Source organism: Nycticebus coucang, chromosome 3 (assembly GCF_027406575.1).
Source record: "Nycticebus coucang isolate mNycCou1 chromosome 3, mNycCou1.pri, whole genome shotgun sequence".
Taxonomy (NCBI): Eukaryota; Metazoa; Chordata; class Mammalia; order Primates; family Lorisidae; genus Nycticebus; species Nycticebus coucang.
This window is the reverse complement of record NC_069782.1, coordinates 97,066,205-97,083,479: the sequence shown is the minus strand read 5'-3', so window position 1 is coordinate 97,083,479 and position 17,275 is coordinate 97,066,205. Positions and strand designations below refer to the sequence as shown.

Genomic DNA, 17,275 nt, shown 5'->3' with positions numbered 1-17,275 from the left:
TGAAGCTTCTCCTCCCTGGGAAGGTCCCAGGGTGGGTTTGGGGCAGGAGGCTCTGCAACCAGCACCTGGGCTCTGCTTTTGGCTGCGTTACACAACGAAACGTTCATTATGCGCAAAGGATTCAGCTGCTGGTATGTTTGAAAACCGCCCATTTGTCCAGATGGAAATGAAGTGTGGCTCAGAGAGGACTGTACTGAACTTGAGGCCTCTTGGAAAGTCAGGGCTGGAGGGAAACATCTATTGGGGCTTTTCTTGCCTTTTCCTTTTACCAAAAGGCGGCTGGGATCCAGCTTTGCTTGGAATATTGGGGTGTGGAGGGCAAATGGGGGTATTGAGGATGGGAGGGGAGACTTGAATGCTGGGCAGAGGAGGTTAGACTGGAGACCACTAGGGTGGGCAGGATGTGGATAGACCCCAGAGTTGGCTCATGGTTCTCTTGGCTCCTTGAAGTGATGCATAAGGTTCCTGTGAAAGTGCCAGAGGGTGGAAGTGGGGTTCAAGTGTAAGTTCCCATTAGTGCTCTGGAGCCCAGTCCCTGGTGGCAGCCAGGAAAGGGTCAGCAGGGCCAGGCCCGGAGTGAGGTTTCAGGAGCCTCCGTGTAAATGTCCAAATGCCCAACTTCTTGGAACTGAGCACATGGCATGTCGAGATAGGCTGATCCCTGTCCTCCTCAGGGTCACCCCCTCCTCCCCACCAGGGTCCTCCCAGGTTCTCCCTGCCAAGTGTTCATGCCCTGCACCTGGTTACAGGGAACCTGGAGATGGACAGGAGCTCAAGCTCTTTTAGAAACTGAGGTGTGCCTCTCCCAGGGTAGACTGGCTCCTTCCCGGGGAATTGTTACACTCTCCTCTTTCTGCTCCTTCCTAAAAGAACCAGTGAGGTCAGGATTCCTCCCACCCTCCCTTCCCTACCTTCTTGCTCTAAGGGGACTTCTTTGGCTCAGAAGGGCCCTCAGAGGGACAAGGCGAGTCAGAAGGGCCCTCAGAGGGACAAGGCGAGTCTACATGGGAAGACTCTCATCTCTGTCTCTCTAGTAGAGACCATGCCTCTATCTATAGGGTGAAACACATATTTGTCCCCTTGGAACTTTCCACATCTCTGTAGCTGTCTCAGGGAAGCTGCTGCACCACACCGTCTAGCAGGTGGTGGTGCTCTGAAGGTCTCATGTGAACTTCTCAGCTGTCCCATGGGACCTTTCCCAGGGATCGTGTCTTCTGTATTCCTCGAACCCCACGGCTGGATCCTGAGCTTGCAGGATCCTGGACTCACTCTGCCCAAACATGGAGCTGCCAGCCTGACTTCCACTAGCAGGCAAACTTGCTCCTGCAGGAGGAGAAAGACATTAGTTCTGTCCCATTGCCATGTGGCACGTGGTCACTGAGGGCCAAACCTAAAAATAACAAAGTGCATTAGTCAGGATTAGATTTGTCTGCAAGTAATAGGAAAAGCCAAATAACTGGTTTACACAAGATGGAAGTTTATTTCTTTGTCCTGTGTAAGTCTGGAGCTTTGTGGACCAGGCCTGGGGAGGTGGCTCTCCTTCACGGTTTCCTTGGGGGACCTTGCTCTCCACCGTTCCGAGGGTGTGGCTTCATGTGCTCATGGTTCAAGCTGGCTATGAAACTTCAGTCATCACATCTGTGTCCTGGCAGCAGGATGGAGGAAGGAAGGAAAAGGGTCTCATAAGAAAGGATTCTGGAACTCGGCATGTGACTCCGCTATGTCCCTGTCTTCGTGTGCTTTATGCTGCTCTAACAGAATACCACAGACTGGGTAATTTATAATGAACAGGAATTTATTTGGCTCACAGTTCCAGAGGCTGTGGAGTCCACGAGCATGCCGCCAGCATCTGTTCAGTATCTGGTAAGGGCCGTCTCCCCGGGTTATCCCATGGCTGAAGGTGGAAGAGCAAAGGAGTGCTAAAGACAGAGAGAACACATTCCCCCAAACTCCTTTACAAAAGGCATTAAACCCCACCAGAGAGCAGAGCGCTCATGGCTTAATCACCCCTTGACACTATTATTCTGACAATTAAATTTCGGCATTCAAACCATAGTCTTGTTAATTAGAATTTAGTCATGTGACTCCAAGAAGCCACCAGGGAGCTGGGGAATGTAGTCTCAGCTCTGGGCAGTCATGTGCTTGCCAGCTGTCCCTGTATCTGGGGGATGCAGCCATTGTGGGCATTCTGGTCAAACCTGAAAATGTTCCCAGGCTAAGAAGTGGGGCCAGACCTTTAGAGCCTGCAAGGTTTTACAGGGAGAGTTCCCAGGGAGGAGGTTAGTTGTGCCACATGCCCTAGGCCAGGAAAGTAGAGTGGGGCAAAGTCCCCACCTAAGGGAGAAAGGCTTTGGAGCTGTCAGGAGATGGCTCAGTGGCAGTGGTCAGAATTAGGGAGGCCATATGTCTGCATCTGGACTACTGAGTCCCGAGGGTGAGGGCCCGAGTTGGCTCATGGGTAAAGTGGCCAGAAGGCCTGGGGACTCCAAGGCTTGGAGAAAGTGAGGAAGTGTGGGCAGGTACCTGAACACAAGTGAACAAGATACAATAATGGAAGGGCTGCCCCAGGACGGCGTCCCCGACCTCCAGCCCTCACAGTGGAGGCTGGGCTTGGACTGCAGGGGTCCCCCACATCCCTCACCCCACTACCCACTGCATTCTGGTATTGCACATCCTTCTATTCTTCAAAAGAAGCCAGAGATCTGGATTTTAAAGTACTGGTGGTGAATTAGAGAGGAAAAGACATAACTCTGAGGGTCACGCGTGCTCCACCTGTGACCTCCTTTGGCCGGTGGCCTACTGGCTTTCCCCCTCCAGTCTGGAAGTATTCTCTGGGTGCTCAAGTGGGAGAACCAGCAGGAATCCATGGAAAACCGGCTTCTTAGAAGATTGCTTACATTTTTTTAGATTTTATTTTTAAAATGTTTTTAACCCCAGTATTTTTTTGGAAAACCTTCAAACTTGCAGACAAGTTGAAAGAGTGCAGTGATCACTTGTCTGCCATCACTAGTTAACATTTGCTCCATTTGCTTCTCTAAACCGTATGAACCTCACAGACATCAAGCTGCTTCGCCCCCAGACACTTCAGTCCATACCTCCCAGGAACAACGCCTTTCTCCTCAGAGCCCCAGTCTGAGGATGGTTTTTTTTTGTTCGTTTGTTTGTTTTAGTTTGTTTTTTAAGGGGGAGTAACTGCTGAAGGGCATGAGGATTTTATGTATGTATATATGTATGTATGTATGTACTTATTTATTGGTAGAGTGCTGTGGCGTCATAGCTCACAGCAACCTCAGACTCTTGGGCTCAAGTGATTCTCTTGTCGAGTAGCTGGGACTATAGGCGCCCACCACAACGCCCAGCTATCGGGGTCTCGCGCTGGCTCAGGCTGGTCTCAAACCTGTGAACTCAGGCAATCTACCTGCCTTGGCCTCCCAAAGTGCTAGGATTATAGGCATGAGCCACCACACCCAGCCCCTCAGTCTGAGGATGTTAACCAATATAACCAGTGCTTGTTATAGTCTCTCTTCAGATTTTCTTGTTTGTTCTCAAAATGCCTCTTACAGGGTTTTTTCCTCTTCCCCAGTCTGCCATCCTGTGTAGACAGAGCTTTCTCCCAGGCAGAGCCAACCCACTTGGAGGCAGGCGTCTGGGGTGCTGGAAGAGATCCTCAGTTCCAGGAACCTACAGGCCCATGATGGGTGGCTAGCTTCTGGTGACCCAGGGACTTCTGCTGGCCACAGTGCAGGCTGTGAGAACCTGAGAGCCCACCTGCCAGGTGAGCTGAGAGTAAGGCTTGCCCCTCCACCAGCAGCCTCTCCTAGCTCAGTGGTAAGTGTGCTTCCTGCCCCACTCGCCCCAGGGGCTGTCCCATCACTCTGCCCACCTTTGTCCACTTCCTGCTCCAGGCTCACCTTGACTTGTCACCCCAGTATGTGTTAACGACATCTTCCGCCAGAATGGAATTCAAAACCCACTGCACAGTAACGCCCCAACCCCAGTGACAGCTTTACCCATCAGTGTCAACTCCACCCCCTGGTGTCAGCCCTTACCCCAGTGACAGCCTCACCCCACAGCGATGGCCCCACCCAACAGTGGCAGTTCCACTCCAGTGACAGTCCCACCCCACAGTGATGGCCCCACCTTCTAAACACATAACAGTATTTCCAAATTTTCCTTCATTTTTTTTTTTTTTTGAGACAGAGTCTCACTTTGTTGCCCTTGGTTGTGTGCTCTGGCATCATAGCTCACTGCAACCTCAAACTCCTGAGCTCAAGCAGTCCTCTTGCCTCAGTCTCCTGAGTAACTGGAACTACAGGTGCCTGCCCTAATGCTGGGGTATTTTTGTTTTTAGAGACAGGGTCTTGGTCTTGCTCAGCCTGATCTCAAGCTCCTGAGCTCAGGCAGTTCACCTGCCTTGGGCTCCCAGAGTGCTAGGATTATAGACGTGAGCACCACATCTGGCTTCCATCTTTTGTTTTTAATTTTTAAACTTTTTTTTTCCAGTTTAGGAAAAATAAAAACATTTCAGAAATACATAATTTAACAGGTGAAGAGCTCCTACGATCACAGCTCCCAGATGGCTTATTGGTTTTTACATGGATCTCTGCCTAGTTATAAAGAGGGAGAGGCTGAGGGGCAGAGATCATGAAAGGATAGGTGTAGGGGAGGTGAGAGGTGAGGGGACTGGGCCAGGTGACTCTGCCTCCATGAAGCTGTTGTCACTTGGAATATCAAGTCTTTGGCTATGCTTGGCTGTTGCCTCTTCTGTAAGTGCAATCATAATCCCTTGAGGATTGTTGTAGCAAAGACACAGAAACTCACCAGGCTGTACAAGTGTAATGATCAGAGACCATGAACTACTGGGGGCAGAGGGCACCTGGGTGGTAGGCCAGGAGCAAAGGTGCAGAGCTAGAGGAGCTTGGGGAACTTTGGGGGTTAGAGGGCTGGGGATTCTCTGGTTAAGGAGCTGTGACCTTTGCCCTACTTTGAAACTCAGATAACTATACTTTAAAAATCAACTTCATTTTAGAATTTAGAAACTATGAATAGACAAGAAGAAAATAAATACCATACTGTCTCACCACTCTGGAATAAGTACTGTTAATGTTTCAGTAGACGTATCTAGTCTGTTGTACATCTTTGTTGAGTGCCAGCCTTGGCCCATCAATAGTGCCAGTTAGAGTAAGGAGGTACAGTGAGGGAGAGACTCTCCCCTTCCCACTTGGAGTGGATTCATTGTGATATCAGGTATGTATCCAGCCCCTCCCCTGAGCCAGGCTCCTGGTGCAGAGAGGGAAGGAACCAAGCATGGCCCCTGCCAGGGCAGCATGAAATGCCAAGGAATGGAGTGTCCCATTTGGGGATGCTTTCAAGGACTGTGGGAATTGAGAGGTGGGGGGTCGCTGTGTATCAGGGAGGGCTTCCTAGAGGAACTGGGCTTTGGCCTCCAGAGAATGTGGTGGTTGGGGGGGTAGGGGAGGAAGGTTGTCCAGGTGAGAGGAGTGTGGGCTGGAGTAGCTTCCCCTTCACCCTCTTGTGGAAGGCTGAGACCTGCTCCTTGGTACCGGATGCTCCCTCATCTTGAGTCTTGAAAGCTACAGATGTCTTCATGTTGAACATTTGTTCATAAATATTTCCCAAGCACCGACCGGGCCCTGCAGCCCATGGGTATAGGTCAGGCTCTGTGCCTGTGGTAATGGTGGGGGGTGCTGATGGGACACATGTAGTCCCCTCAACACGATGATTAAGAAAATGAGAGGAGGTCAGTAGCCTGTAAACCAGCAAGAGGGGCTGCATGTTATTTTAGCTTATAGGAGGAAATGACCAGAGATTTTTCAAACATCCTCCAGTTGCTGCATAGGGAATGGATTGTGAGGGGAATAAGTGGGGGGGGAGTGACTGGCTCGAGGCCGATGTGGTCAGTGGTGGCCCAGACTGTAGGTGCTGGAGGGTTGGAGAGAACTGGGCTGACCAGGAGTGCAAACCTGATCTTTAAGGCTGGAAGACTTGCCCAAGTTCCCAGAGCAGGGCTGGGGTCTTCTGGTTCTCGAGGAAGGCTGGGAGCAGATGGAAACCTCCCTGAGTGACTTACTATGCAAAGCCTAAGAGAGTGACGATTGTGTCTTACTGAGATAGGGTGGCTGGGGTGGCGCCTGTGGCTAAATCGGTAGGGCGCTGGCCCCATATACCGAGGGTGGGTTCAAACCCGGCCCCGGCCAAACTGCAAACAAAAAAATAGCCGGGCGTTGTGGCAGGTGCCTGTAGTCCCAGCTACTCAGGAGGCTGAGGCAAGAGAATCGCCTAAGCCCAGGAGTTGGAGGTTGCTGTGAGCTGTGTGAGGCCACGGCACTCTACCGAGGGCCATAAAGTGAGACTCTGTCTCTACAAAAAAAAAAAAAAAGAAATAGGGTGGCTGCTGTGGCCCAGCCTGCTGGGGGCTGTGCCTTGTTGTTTGACCAGGGTGAGACCCGAGCACCACTGAGCCTCTACTCCCTCGGCTCTTCACATGTGGTGTCTGGGCGAGGGCCTGTGTCCTGGCAAGTCTGTAGCAGCCCGTGGTTGGTGGGAGAGCAGGGCAGGGTCAGCCTGAGGGTTGGGGCTGAGGGAGACCCAGCATGGATGGGATGAGATCAGGCGGCTGTGGAGGCTGAGCCCTTCCTGTGTGGGGCTGTCCAGTGACCACGTAGTTGGTGATTACTGTAATACTTGGCCCTACTGCAGAGGCTCACAGGTCAGTACCCACACACCTCTAGGAACACCTGATCTTTATCAGGCACTTACTAGCCAAGCCCTGTTGTGAGGACTTCACACATGATATACGATTTAACCTCACAACTACCCCATGAAGGAGGTGCTGCTATCATTCCCATTTCACAGAAGAGGCACCTGAGGCCCAGAGAGTGGTGTGGTCAAGGTTACACAGCTGCAACCAGCTGCAAAGCTGTAGATCTGGGTGGAAAGGTGTGAGCAGAGCATGAGCAAGCTGTAGGTTGAAGGAGGAGGGACCACCTCTTGTTTTTAATGGGTTTACTGAGTAGATTTCATACAATGAAATTCACCCATTTTAAGTGTTCAGTTGGATCAGCATTGGCAAATGTGTACAGTTGTGTGACCACCACATTCATTGTGTAGACCAGCTCCGTCCCCCCCACCGACCTGCTTTCAGCTCCCTAGTTTTGCCTTTTCTGGGATGTCATATAAATGAGGTTATACAGTGTGAAGGATCCGGGGCCTGGCTTGTTTCTCTCGGTGTGAGATTTGTGAGGTCCATCCATGTTGTGTCTGTCAGAGTTTGTCCCTTTTTGTTGCTGGGTAGTATTTTGGTGCAGGGGTCTATCACATTTCATTCATCTGTTTGCCAGTTGATAGACATTTAGTTGAGTTCAGTTTTGGCTATTATGAATAATGCTGCTATGTACCTCTTCTCCTAGACATATTTTCGTTTCTCTTGGGTGGATACCTAAGGGTGGAATTGCTGGGTCGTATGGTGAGTGCGTGTTTACATTTGTAAGAAACCACCGAACTCTTCTCAAGTGGCCGCACAGCCTGACACTTCTCCAGCACTGTATGAGAATTCCCATTGCTCCACGTCCTTACCAGTGGTCAGTATTGTCAGTCTTCCAAAAGTTTTCCTTCCAGTGCATGTCCTGGATGACAGGTGATCCTGCACATCTGTTTATTTACTTTTGTGGCATCCACGCATACATATCTTCAGATCTTTTGCCCATCTTTAAATTTTTTTTTGTTGTTGTTGATACTGAGTTATAAGAGTTGGCACTTCGTTCTTGGGCCAGGATTCAATAAGGTGATAAATGCCTTGCAGGCAGAGAGCCGCCCATCGACCCTCCTGGTGTCCCCCTTCCCCCTTCCAGCACTCGGGGTCACTGGGTTACTCAGGTGCTGTTCAAAGCCCACCTCAGCCCTAATCAGTGCCCCATCCCCTGCCCCCAGCAGGCACATGAATCACACACTCCTGACCAGCATACAGTGTAACTAGTCTAATAACATGGTGGTGCAACACCATCTCTGTGCTCACCACACCATCTTTTCCTTTGCTCTAGAGCAGAGACAGTGTGGCCCAGCCAGGAAGCCTTGAGTTCTAATTCTGCCCTTATGCCCACTTGCCTTGTGACTTGGGCATATCATTCTTCCTCTCTGGGCCTCCGTTTCCTCATGGTAGAAAGAGAAGGTCAGATCATATCCTAGTCCTTTGGGGCTGCTGCAGCAAATGCCATGAACTGGTGGCTTATAAACAACAGCAATTTCTTTCTCATGGTTCTGGAGGCTGGGAAGTCCAAGATTAAGGCATCAGCATGAGTATTTGGTGAGGACCAGCTTTTTTATAGAAGAAACCTTCTTACAGGAAATGGATAAATATTTGGAATCACACCCTCTCCCTAGACTCAGCCAGGAAGAAATAGAGCTCCTGAACAGACCAATTTCAAGCACTGAGATCAAAGAAACAATAAAAAAGCTTCCAACCAAAAAATGCCCTAGTCCAGATGGCTTCACTCCAGAATTCTATCAAACCTTCGAGGAAGAGCTTATTCCTGTACTGCAGAAATTATTCCAAAAAATTGAGGAAGAAGGAATCTTCCCCAACACATTCTATGAAGCAGACATCAACCTGATACCAAAACCAGGAAAAGACCCAAACAAAAAGGAGAATTTCAGACCAATCTCACTCATGAATATAGATGGAAAAATTCTCAACAAAATCCTAGCCAATAGATTACAGCTTATCATCAAAAAAGTCATTCATCATGATCAAGTAGGCTTCATCCCAGGGATGCAAGGCTGGTTTAACATATGCAAGTCCATAAACGTTATCCACCATATTAACAGAGGGAAAAATAAAGATCACATGATCCTCTCAATAGATGCAGAAAAAGCATTTGATAAAATCCAGCATCCTTTTCTAATTAGAACACTGAAGAGTATAGGCATAGGTGGCACATTTCTAAAACTGATTGAAGCTATCTATGACAAACCCACAGCTAATATTTTACTGAATGGAGTAAAACTGAAATCTTTTCCTCTTAGAACTGGAACCAGACAAGGTTGTCCTCTGTCACCTTTACTATTCAACGTAGTGCTGGAAGTTCTAGCCAATACAATTAGGCAAGACAAGGAAATAAAGGGAATCCAAATGGGAGCAGAGGTCAAACTCTCCCTCTTTGATGACAACATGATCTTATCCTTAGAGAACCCCAAAGACTCAACCACAAGACTCCTGGAAGTCATCAAAAAATACAGTAATGTTTCAGGATATAAAATCAATGTCCACAAGTCAGTAGCCTTTGTATACACTAATAACAGTCAAGATGAGAAGCTAATTAAGGACACAACTCCCTTCACCATAGTTTCAAAGAAAATGAAATACCTAGGAATATACCTAACGAAGGAGGTGAAGGACCTCTATAAAGAAAACTATGAAATCCTCAGAAAGTAAATAGCAGAGGATATTAACAAATGGAAGAACATACCATGCTCACGGATGGGAAGAATCAACATTGTTAAAATGTCTATACTTCCCAAAGCAATCTACCTATTCAATGCCATTGCTATCAAAATACCAACATCGTACTTTCAAGATTTGGAAAAAATAATTCTGCATTTTGTATGGAACTGGAAAAACCCCGTATAGCTAAGGCAGTTCTTAGTAATAAAAATAAAGCTGGGGGCATCAGCATACCAGATTTTAGTCTGTACTACAAAGCCATAGTGCTCAAGACAGCATGGTACTGGCACAAAAACAGAGACATAGACACTTGGAATCGAATTGAAAACCAAGAAATGAAACTAACATCTTACAACCACCTAATCTTTGATAAACCAAACAAGAACATACCTTGGGGGAAAGACTCCCTATTCAATAAATGGTGTTGGGAGAACTGGATGTCTATATGTAAAAGACTGAAACTGGACCCACACCTTTCCCCACTCACAGAAATTGATTCAAGATGGATAAAGGACTTAAATTTAAGGCATGAAACAATAAAAACCCTCAAAGAAAGCATAGGAAAAACACTGGAAGATATTGGCCTGGGGAAAGACTTCATGAAGAAGACTGCCATGGCAATTGCAACAACAACAAAAATAAACAAATGGGACTTCATTAAACTGAAAAGCTTCTGTACAGCTAAGGAGACAATAACCAAAGCAAAGAGACAACCTACACAATGGGAAAGGATATTTGCATATTTTGAATCAGACAAAAGCTTGATAACTAGGATCTATAGAGAATTCAAATTAATCCACATGAAAAAAGCCAACAATCCCATATATTAATGGGCAAGAGACATGAATAGAACTTTCTCTAAAGATGACAGACGAATGGCTAACAAACACATGAAAAAATGTTCATCATCTCTATATATTAGAGAAATGCAAATCAAAACAACCCTGAGATATCATCTAACCCCAGTGAGAATGGCCCACATCACAAAATCTCAAAACTGCAGATGCTGGTGTGGATGTGGAGAGAAGGGAACACTTTTACACTGCTGGTGGGACTGCAAAGTAGTACAACCTCTCTGGAAGGAAGTAGGGAGAAACCTCAAAGCACTCAAGCTAGACCTCCCATTTGATCCTGCAATCCCATTACTGGGCATCTACCCAGAAGGAAAAAAATCCTTTTATCGTAAGGACACTTGTACTAGACTGTTTATTGCAGCTCAATTCACAATCGCCAAAATGTGGAAACAGCCTAAATGCCCACCAACCCAGGAATGGATTAACAAGCTGTGGTATATGTATACCATGGAATACTATTCAGCCATTAAAAAAAATGGAGACTTTACATCCTTTGTATTAACCTGGATGGAAGTGGAAAACATTAATCTTAGTAAAGCATCACAAGAATGGAGAAGCATGAATCCTATGTACTCAGTTTTGATATGAGGACAATTAACGACAATTAAGGTTATGGGGGGGAAAGCAGAAAGAGGGACGGAGGGAGGGGGGTGGGGCCTTGGTGTGTGTCACACTTTATGGGGGCAAGACATGATTGCAAGAGGGACTTTACCCAACATTTGCAATCAGTGTAACCTGGCTTATTGTACTCTCAATGAATCCCCAACAATAAAAAAAAAAAAAAAGAAGGCACCTTCTTACTGTGTTCTGATGTGGTAGAAGAGACAAGGCGGTTCTCTGGGGTTCCTTTTATAAGGGCACTAATCCCATTCCTTAGGGTCACCTCCCAAAGGCCTTGTCTCCTAATACTATAACCTTGGGATTAGGATGTCAACGTATGAATTTTGGGGGAATGTGAACATTCAGATTAGGGCACACTAGATGACCTTCAGGGGTCTGGTCAGCTCTGAATCTGCTTTTGGGGGATAAAGGGCAGAAGGTTTCGGTGGCTAGGCTGCAGCAGTGACAGGGACCTGCAGCGGCAGTCGTATTTGGTCACAACATCCCTAAAATGGGATTTAGGATTTTGCGAGAGGGTCTGGGATCCCAGCAGGCAGGGAGGACAGGAGAAAGAGATAAGGTTGGGATGGTGGCTAGTGTCAGTGGCAGATACCCAGTTTTCTGCTTCAGTCTTAGGAGCTAAACTCCACGTTGGAAAAGCCATCAGTCATCTTTTCTAGCACTCAGGATTTGGCAAGGTGGGTGGTCATGGCTTTTTTGTACCATGACAAGCACAAAGAATGTGTGTGTGGTGGGGTTTGTGAGCTTTGGATTAGAGATCGGGAAGCAGACCAGAATGGTGATGACCCACTTCTTCCAAGAACCTTGGAACTTAGACACCCAAGGTATTTAGAGCTGGGGTCTAAGAATCAGCTCTAAAACCTCTTGCCTGTTGCCCCTGGCCCAGGTCCCAGCCTGGTTTTCTCCAGTCTCCCCTTCACTTGAATACTTCTGTTGAACAAGGGGCTCACCACTCAGCCGGCTGGGTGTCAGTTTATAGCATCAGGCCGTTAGCTGATGAGCTGGAACTGATATTCCAGCTTCTGAAGCTTGATTTCTCTTAAGGAAATGAGGTTACCTGTCTGCCAAGGATTCACAGGGCAGTTTCATTTCTCTTGGGATTGACTGCTGTGTGTTTGCCTGGAGGCAGGAGAATGGCATGTTTGTGTATAAGATTTTCTCAAATGTGGGCGGCGCCTGTGGCTCAGTCGGTAAGGCGCCGGCCCCATATACCGAGGGTGATGGGTTCAAACCCGGCCCCGGCCAAACTGCAACCAAAAAATAGCTGGGCGTTGTGGCGGGCGCCTGTAGTCCCAGCTACTCGGGAGGCTGAGGCAAGAGAATCGCTTAAGCCCTGGAGTTGGAGGTTGCTGTGAGCTGTGTGAGGCCACGGCACTCTACCGAGGGCCATAAAGTGAGACTCTGTCTCTACAAAAAAATCAAAAAAAAAAGATTTTCTCAAATGCATTGTAGCTGCAGCCTAGATGATTCTGGGATTCTTAGCTGGTCACTGAAGGCTTCTGTGGGTGAGGACCTGTAATCCCTGATCCCTTTACTTGCGTGTAGAGGTTCAAGGTTGCACTGAACTGATTGTACCTCTGTACTCCAATCTGGGTGACGAAGTGCGATTCTGTGTCTTAAGAAAAACAGGAGGAACCCCTTGACTAGGGCTGAGGTGGACTTTAAACACCGCACATCTCCCTAGGGCACCATGTCCTGTCATGTCAGAGGTGTTTCGGCAGACTAGAGGGAGTGGGCTGTATAGATCCAGGAGGGAGGGGAGAGAACGTGAAGTGCTTTTGCTGTCAGGTCAGCTGTAAAGAAGCAGGGAGGCCAAGTGAGGAGCTGTGATCAGCTCCCACCACTTGCCTTATCTGAACATGGACACAACCAGGTCTGGACCTCACAGGGTTGTTTGGGGGCAACATGATGTCAAGCGTCAATCCTGGTGCGTGGTGCTTGGTGAGTGCTTTTATTGTTAGTACCAGAAGCAGAGAAGGTGAAAGGCCGCAGGTTTGGTGAGGAATGTTCTTTTTCCCTTAATGTGGAGTTCCTCCTCTTTTTTTTTTAGACTCCCGGCTTGGAGTACAGTGGTGAAATCATAGGTCATGGCAGCCTTGAACTCCTATGCTCAAGCAGTCCTGACATAGCTTCCTGAGTAGCTGGGACTACAGGGGTGCATTGAACTAATTTTTAAAACTTTCGTAGAGAGTCTCCTCTGCCCAGGGTGGTCTCAAACTCCTGGCCTCAAGAGTATTCTTGCTTGATAAAACTAGCTGTGAAGAAGCTGTGACTCCATTTGCAAAGTGGGATTTGCAGCACTTGGAACGGTCAAAACAAAAAATCACAACCACTTGGGTACCTCCCATGCTGGACATGTGCCTGGCCCTCAAAGACACTCCCCTGCTTAGTGTTCCCGTGGGAGCTAAGCAATGACAGCCTTGTCACAATGTGTCTTTTAAAAAGTAAAATTTAACCTTTACTTGCCTAATGGATTATCTTATTAACACAATAATAACTAAGGACATATACAGAGGGTGCCAAAAAATGTAAACATAGTTTAAGAAAGGAAAAGACTGTGTTAACATTGTAATACTCGGGCCGGGTGTGTTGCCTCACACCTGTAATCCTGGCATTCTGGGAGCCCGAGGAGCCGGGTGTGGTGCCTCACACCTGTAATCCTGGCATTCTGGGAGCCCGAGGAGGGTGAATCCCTTGAGCTCAGGAGTTTGAGACCAGCCTGATCAAGATCGAGACCCTGTCTCTAGAAATAGCCGGGTGTTGTGGCAGGCCCCTGAAGTCCCAGCTACTTGGGAGGCTGAGGCAAGAGAATCGCTTAAGCCCAAGAGTTTGAGGTTACTGTGAACCATGATGCCATGGCACTCTACCCAGGGTGAGAAAATAAGACTGTCTCAAAAAAAAATTGTAATACTCAAGTCATGTTTGACTTTTGCAATTATGAGTTGCAATATGCAATACATAAGATAACAAACGTTACTGGTATATAATGAGCATTACAATTTAATTTGAGACGTCTCTGTTGCCTCGGGGGAGGATGAAGGCACTCTGCAGCTGGGTCTAGAGAGATTTAGGGGAGAGTTACAGAGCGAGAATCCCCAGGGGTGCATCCCCCCTCGACATTGTGGAAGCTGGCTCTGTTTTCAAAGAACACTGTCTTTGCCCCATTCCCAGCTGCTTGGTCTGCCCCCACAACCTGCAGCTGTACACATCTGTATTGTCTCCTGGCTGCTCCTACAGGGCACCAGCTGGGGCCTGTCATCGTCACCTATGGAGCCCATGAGAGGCAAGGGTGGCCAAGGCCAGAGCTGTGAGGCAGGCAGAGGAGGACAGGCGGAGGTGTCAGGCCCAGCCCAGCCATTGGGGATTGGCCTTGGGGCCCAGCCTTGGCCTGCAGCTGTGACCAGCTGTGGCCTCCTGCAGGCCCGTCCCAAGTCCTGCCCATCCTCTCTCCCTTGGGAGAGCTGCCCTGTCCCCTGTCCTCCAGGCTGTTCCCACACATGCCTCTTTGGCCCAGGCTGTGGGGAGGGTTCTGGGAAACTTGGTGAGCACTGTTTGGGGTTTGCCAGGGGTGGTGAAGTGGAAAGAAAGTTCTGGCTCTGCTGTGGGCCAGGTTGGTGGGGGGGGGGCGTCTATTGTGGAGCCTGTTTTGGAAACATAGAGGGTCATTCTTTCCACCTTTGACAAAAAAGGGAGATAGGAAGAGAAACTGGACATGGTGTGGAGAGCCCTGGAGATGGGTCTCTTGTAAACACAAGGTGTGTATGTTATAAAGCTGTCATGAGGCTCCTGGGAATTTTCAAGGATGACAAGGCTGGGCGGGGGTGGGGGCTTCTAGACTGAAGGACAGGCTGTGGTTTGAGAAAGTTCTCTAAGGAACGGGTGAGTCTGGAGGTTAGTTGTTCTCTTTGAGAGTCTCCAAGCAGGAGGTGGCAGGGGAAGGGGCCTGAGTGCATGGCATGGGGGAAGCCTGGGGAGCAGAGCCCTGTTTCAGGCCCTCATGACCCCATGGTCTGTGTCTTGAGATGCTGCTGAGGGCATGGATAACTGAGAGTGGATAATCCCCACTGATGTGGCACAGCTGGGAAAGGTGTCATGTTCTAAGGACTACGTGATGTCCCTGTGCTTCTACAGAGTGGAGTGATGGCAGAGCGCAGGCCAGTGCTCCCCTCTCCCTGATCCAGGACCATCATTGCTCCCACAAAGTTCTGTGAGCCTCTGTCCCCTGTGTCTTGTCACTCTGACTGTGTGGAATTCCCAGTCCTGACCTACTACCAGCCCTGAGAAGGTTTCCTGGCCCTCTTTCTCAGCCATTCTTTTACTCGCTTTAAAGAGTTTTTAACTACTATGCGATATCTAGAGGAGAAAAATCAGAAAATGCAGATAAGCAAAACGGAGAAACTAGAAATTGCCTCTAATCACATCACTAACCCGAGTTAGTGTCCTGAAGTGTGTGCTCCCGGGCTCTTTTCCTTACAGTGCATCCTAGTGTGTACTTGCTTTGCAGCCCTTCTCCGTCCGTGTCCCATTTTCTAGATGTCTTTCCATATCAGTCAGTATGATATATATATATTTTTTAATTATTATTATTTTTTTTATTGTTGGGGATTCATTGAGGGTACAATAAGCCAGGTTACATTGATTAGTATGATATTTTTAATGGCTGTTTAACATTTCACCTTAGAGATGGCCCATAATTTATTCGATTGCCCTGCTGAGGGCTGGACTTGCCTCCAGTGTTTTGTTATTACAAACAACACCCCAATTACCCAAACGCCATGCAGCGCACTTATTGCACATATCCCTAAGTGTTCCCTCTGGAGAAATCCTTGGGAAGGGATTGCTGGGTCCTTCCTCGAGGAAGCTGAAGCCGAGTGTCTGTTGAGGATTTTTTTTTTTTTTTTTTGTAGAGACAGAGTCTCACTTTATGGCCCTCGGTAGAGTGCCGTGGCCTCACACAGCTCACAGCAACCTCCAACTCCTGGGCTTAAGCGATTCTCCTGCCTCAGCCTCCCGAGTAGCTGGGACTACAGGCACCCGCCACAATGCCCAGCTATTTTTTGGTTGCAGTTCGGCCGGGGCCGGGTTTGAACCTGCCACCCTCGGTATATGGGGCCGGTGCCTTACCAACTGAGCCACAGGGGCCGCCCTGTTGAGGATGTTGATACTGAGCTTGGGCCTACTATTTTCTTTGAACCCTGATCTGCTGAGAGCTCACTTAGTCTGAGCTTCCCAGCGTCATTTTATGAAATTCATGGCTACAGTACCCTCTTGGATCTGTCCCATCCAAATCTTTCATGTCCAAGCCTGCCTTCCCTCTTTGCTTCTATCTGCTTCTAGTTCTTCCCTGCTGATGGTGGTGGCATTTCCCACTTTTCCCAGCGTGGACAGCTTGACCTATAAGCCTGAACCAGGCACTTAGAACCCCAGGCTTGAGCTGCTGTGAGTGGTTAACCCCTTCCTACCTATCTTATTTTAACCAAAAGGAGGGTAAACTAGGGGCCAGAAGCGGCATTTTTGTGTCTCTTTCTGTCTGTTACTCCCCGAAAGCACCAGCAAAGGGCCAGAAACATCATAGGTGCCCAGTGAACCTGTGATTTCTGAGCACCCAAATGTTGGTGGCACATGTGCCTCTCCGGCCACAGAGCGGGCTGTCTCTTTCTGTATGGAGAGGGGTGAGGGACAGGCCAGGTCTCTTCCTGCTGTACCTTTTCCTACCCCTTCCTTCACTACCCACCCTCTCACCTGCAGGTCTTGGGTCCTGAGGCTGCTGGCGGACTATGGGTACAACAGCCAGTACAGCCCAGCAGACAGTCTCGGCGGGCAGCCCCTTCGAGGGCCTCCAGGGCAGCGGCACGATGGACAGTCGGCAATCACTCAGCGTCCACTCCTTTCAGACCACGAGCTTGCACAACAGCAAGGCCAAGTCCATCATCCCCAACAAGGTGGCCCCTGTTGTGATCACGTGAGTGGTGGGTGGGGCGGTGATGTGTTCCCCTGTCCCTGGAAGAGACACCCCTCGGGACCTGCTTGGGGGTGTGGTGGCATACAGCACACTTCACACTTACAGACTGCTTTCAGTTTCATAGATGAAGACATTGAGAGGCCCAGAGAGGTTAGCAGTTTGCCTGGAGTCACCCAGCAAGTGAGTGGCAAAGTTGGGTCTCTGAGCCCATGTTACCTGTCGCATCCACAGTGTCAGGGATCGTGGAGGAGGAGAATGGCTGGAAGGACTCCCTTTTGAAAATAATTTTTGCCTGACATTTTCATAGGAAGTTTAAATACTTAGATGCATGAAATTGAGATTTTTTTTTTTTTGTAGAGACAGAGTCTCACTGTACTG

The 17,275-nt window shown here is 48.6% G+C and overlaps 1 protein-coding gene across 9 annotated transcripts in view; it reads left to right on the top strand.

Annotated features, from left to right (window-relative positions):
* The window catches only part of PALD1 (phosphatase domain containing paladin 1), a 361,757-nt gene that overhangs the window by 49,430 nt on the left and 295,052 nt on the right, over positions 1–17,275 (top strand). For 8 of the 9 annotated variants that reach the window (XR_008378710.1, XM_053582750.1, XM_053582753.1 and 5 more), the window contains exon 2: positions 16,684–16,897. Coding sequence is in view for 8 of the 9 variants with exons in the window: in XM_053582750.1 (XP_053438725.1) it covers positions 16,713–16,897 (185 nt within the window). In the remaining variant the exon portion in view is untranslated. Of the gene's footprint in view, positions 1–3,286; positions 3,776–16,683; positions 16,898–17,275 lie in introns of those variants that run through there. The other variant, XM_053582752.1, reaches the window with a different exon arrangement.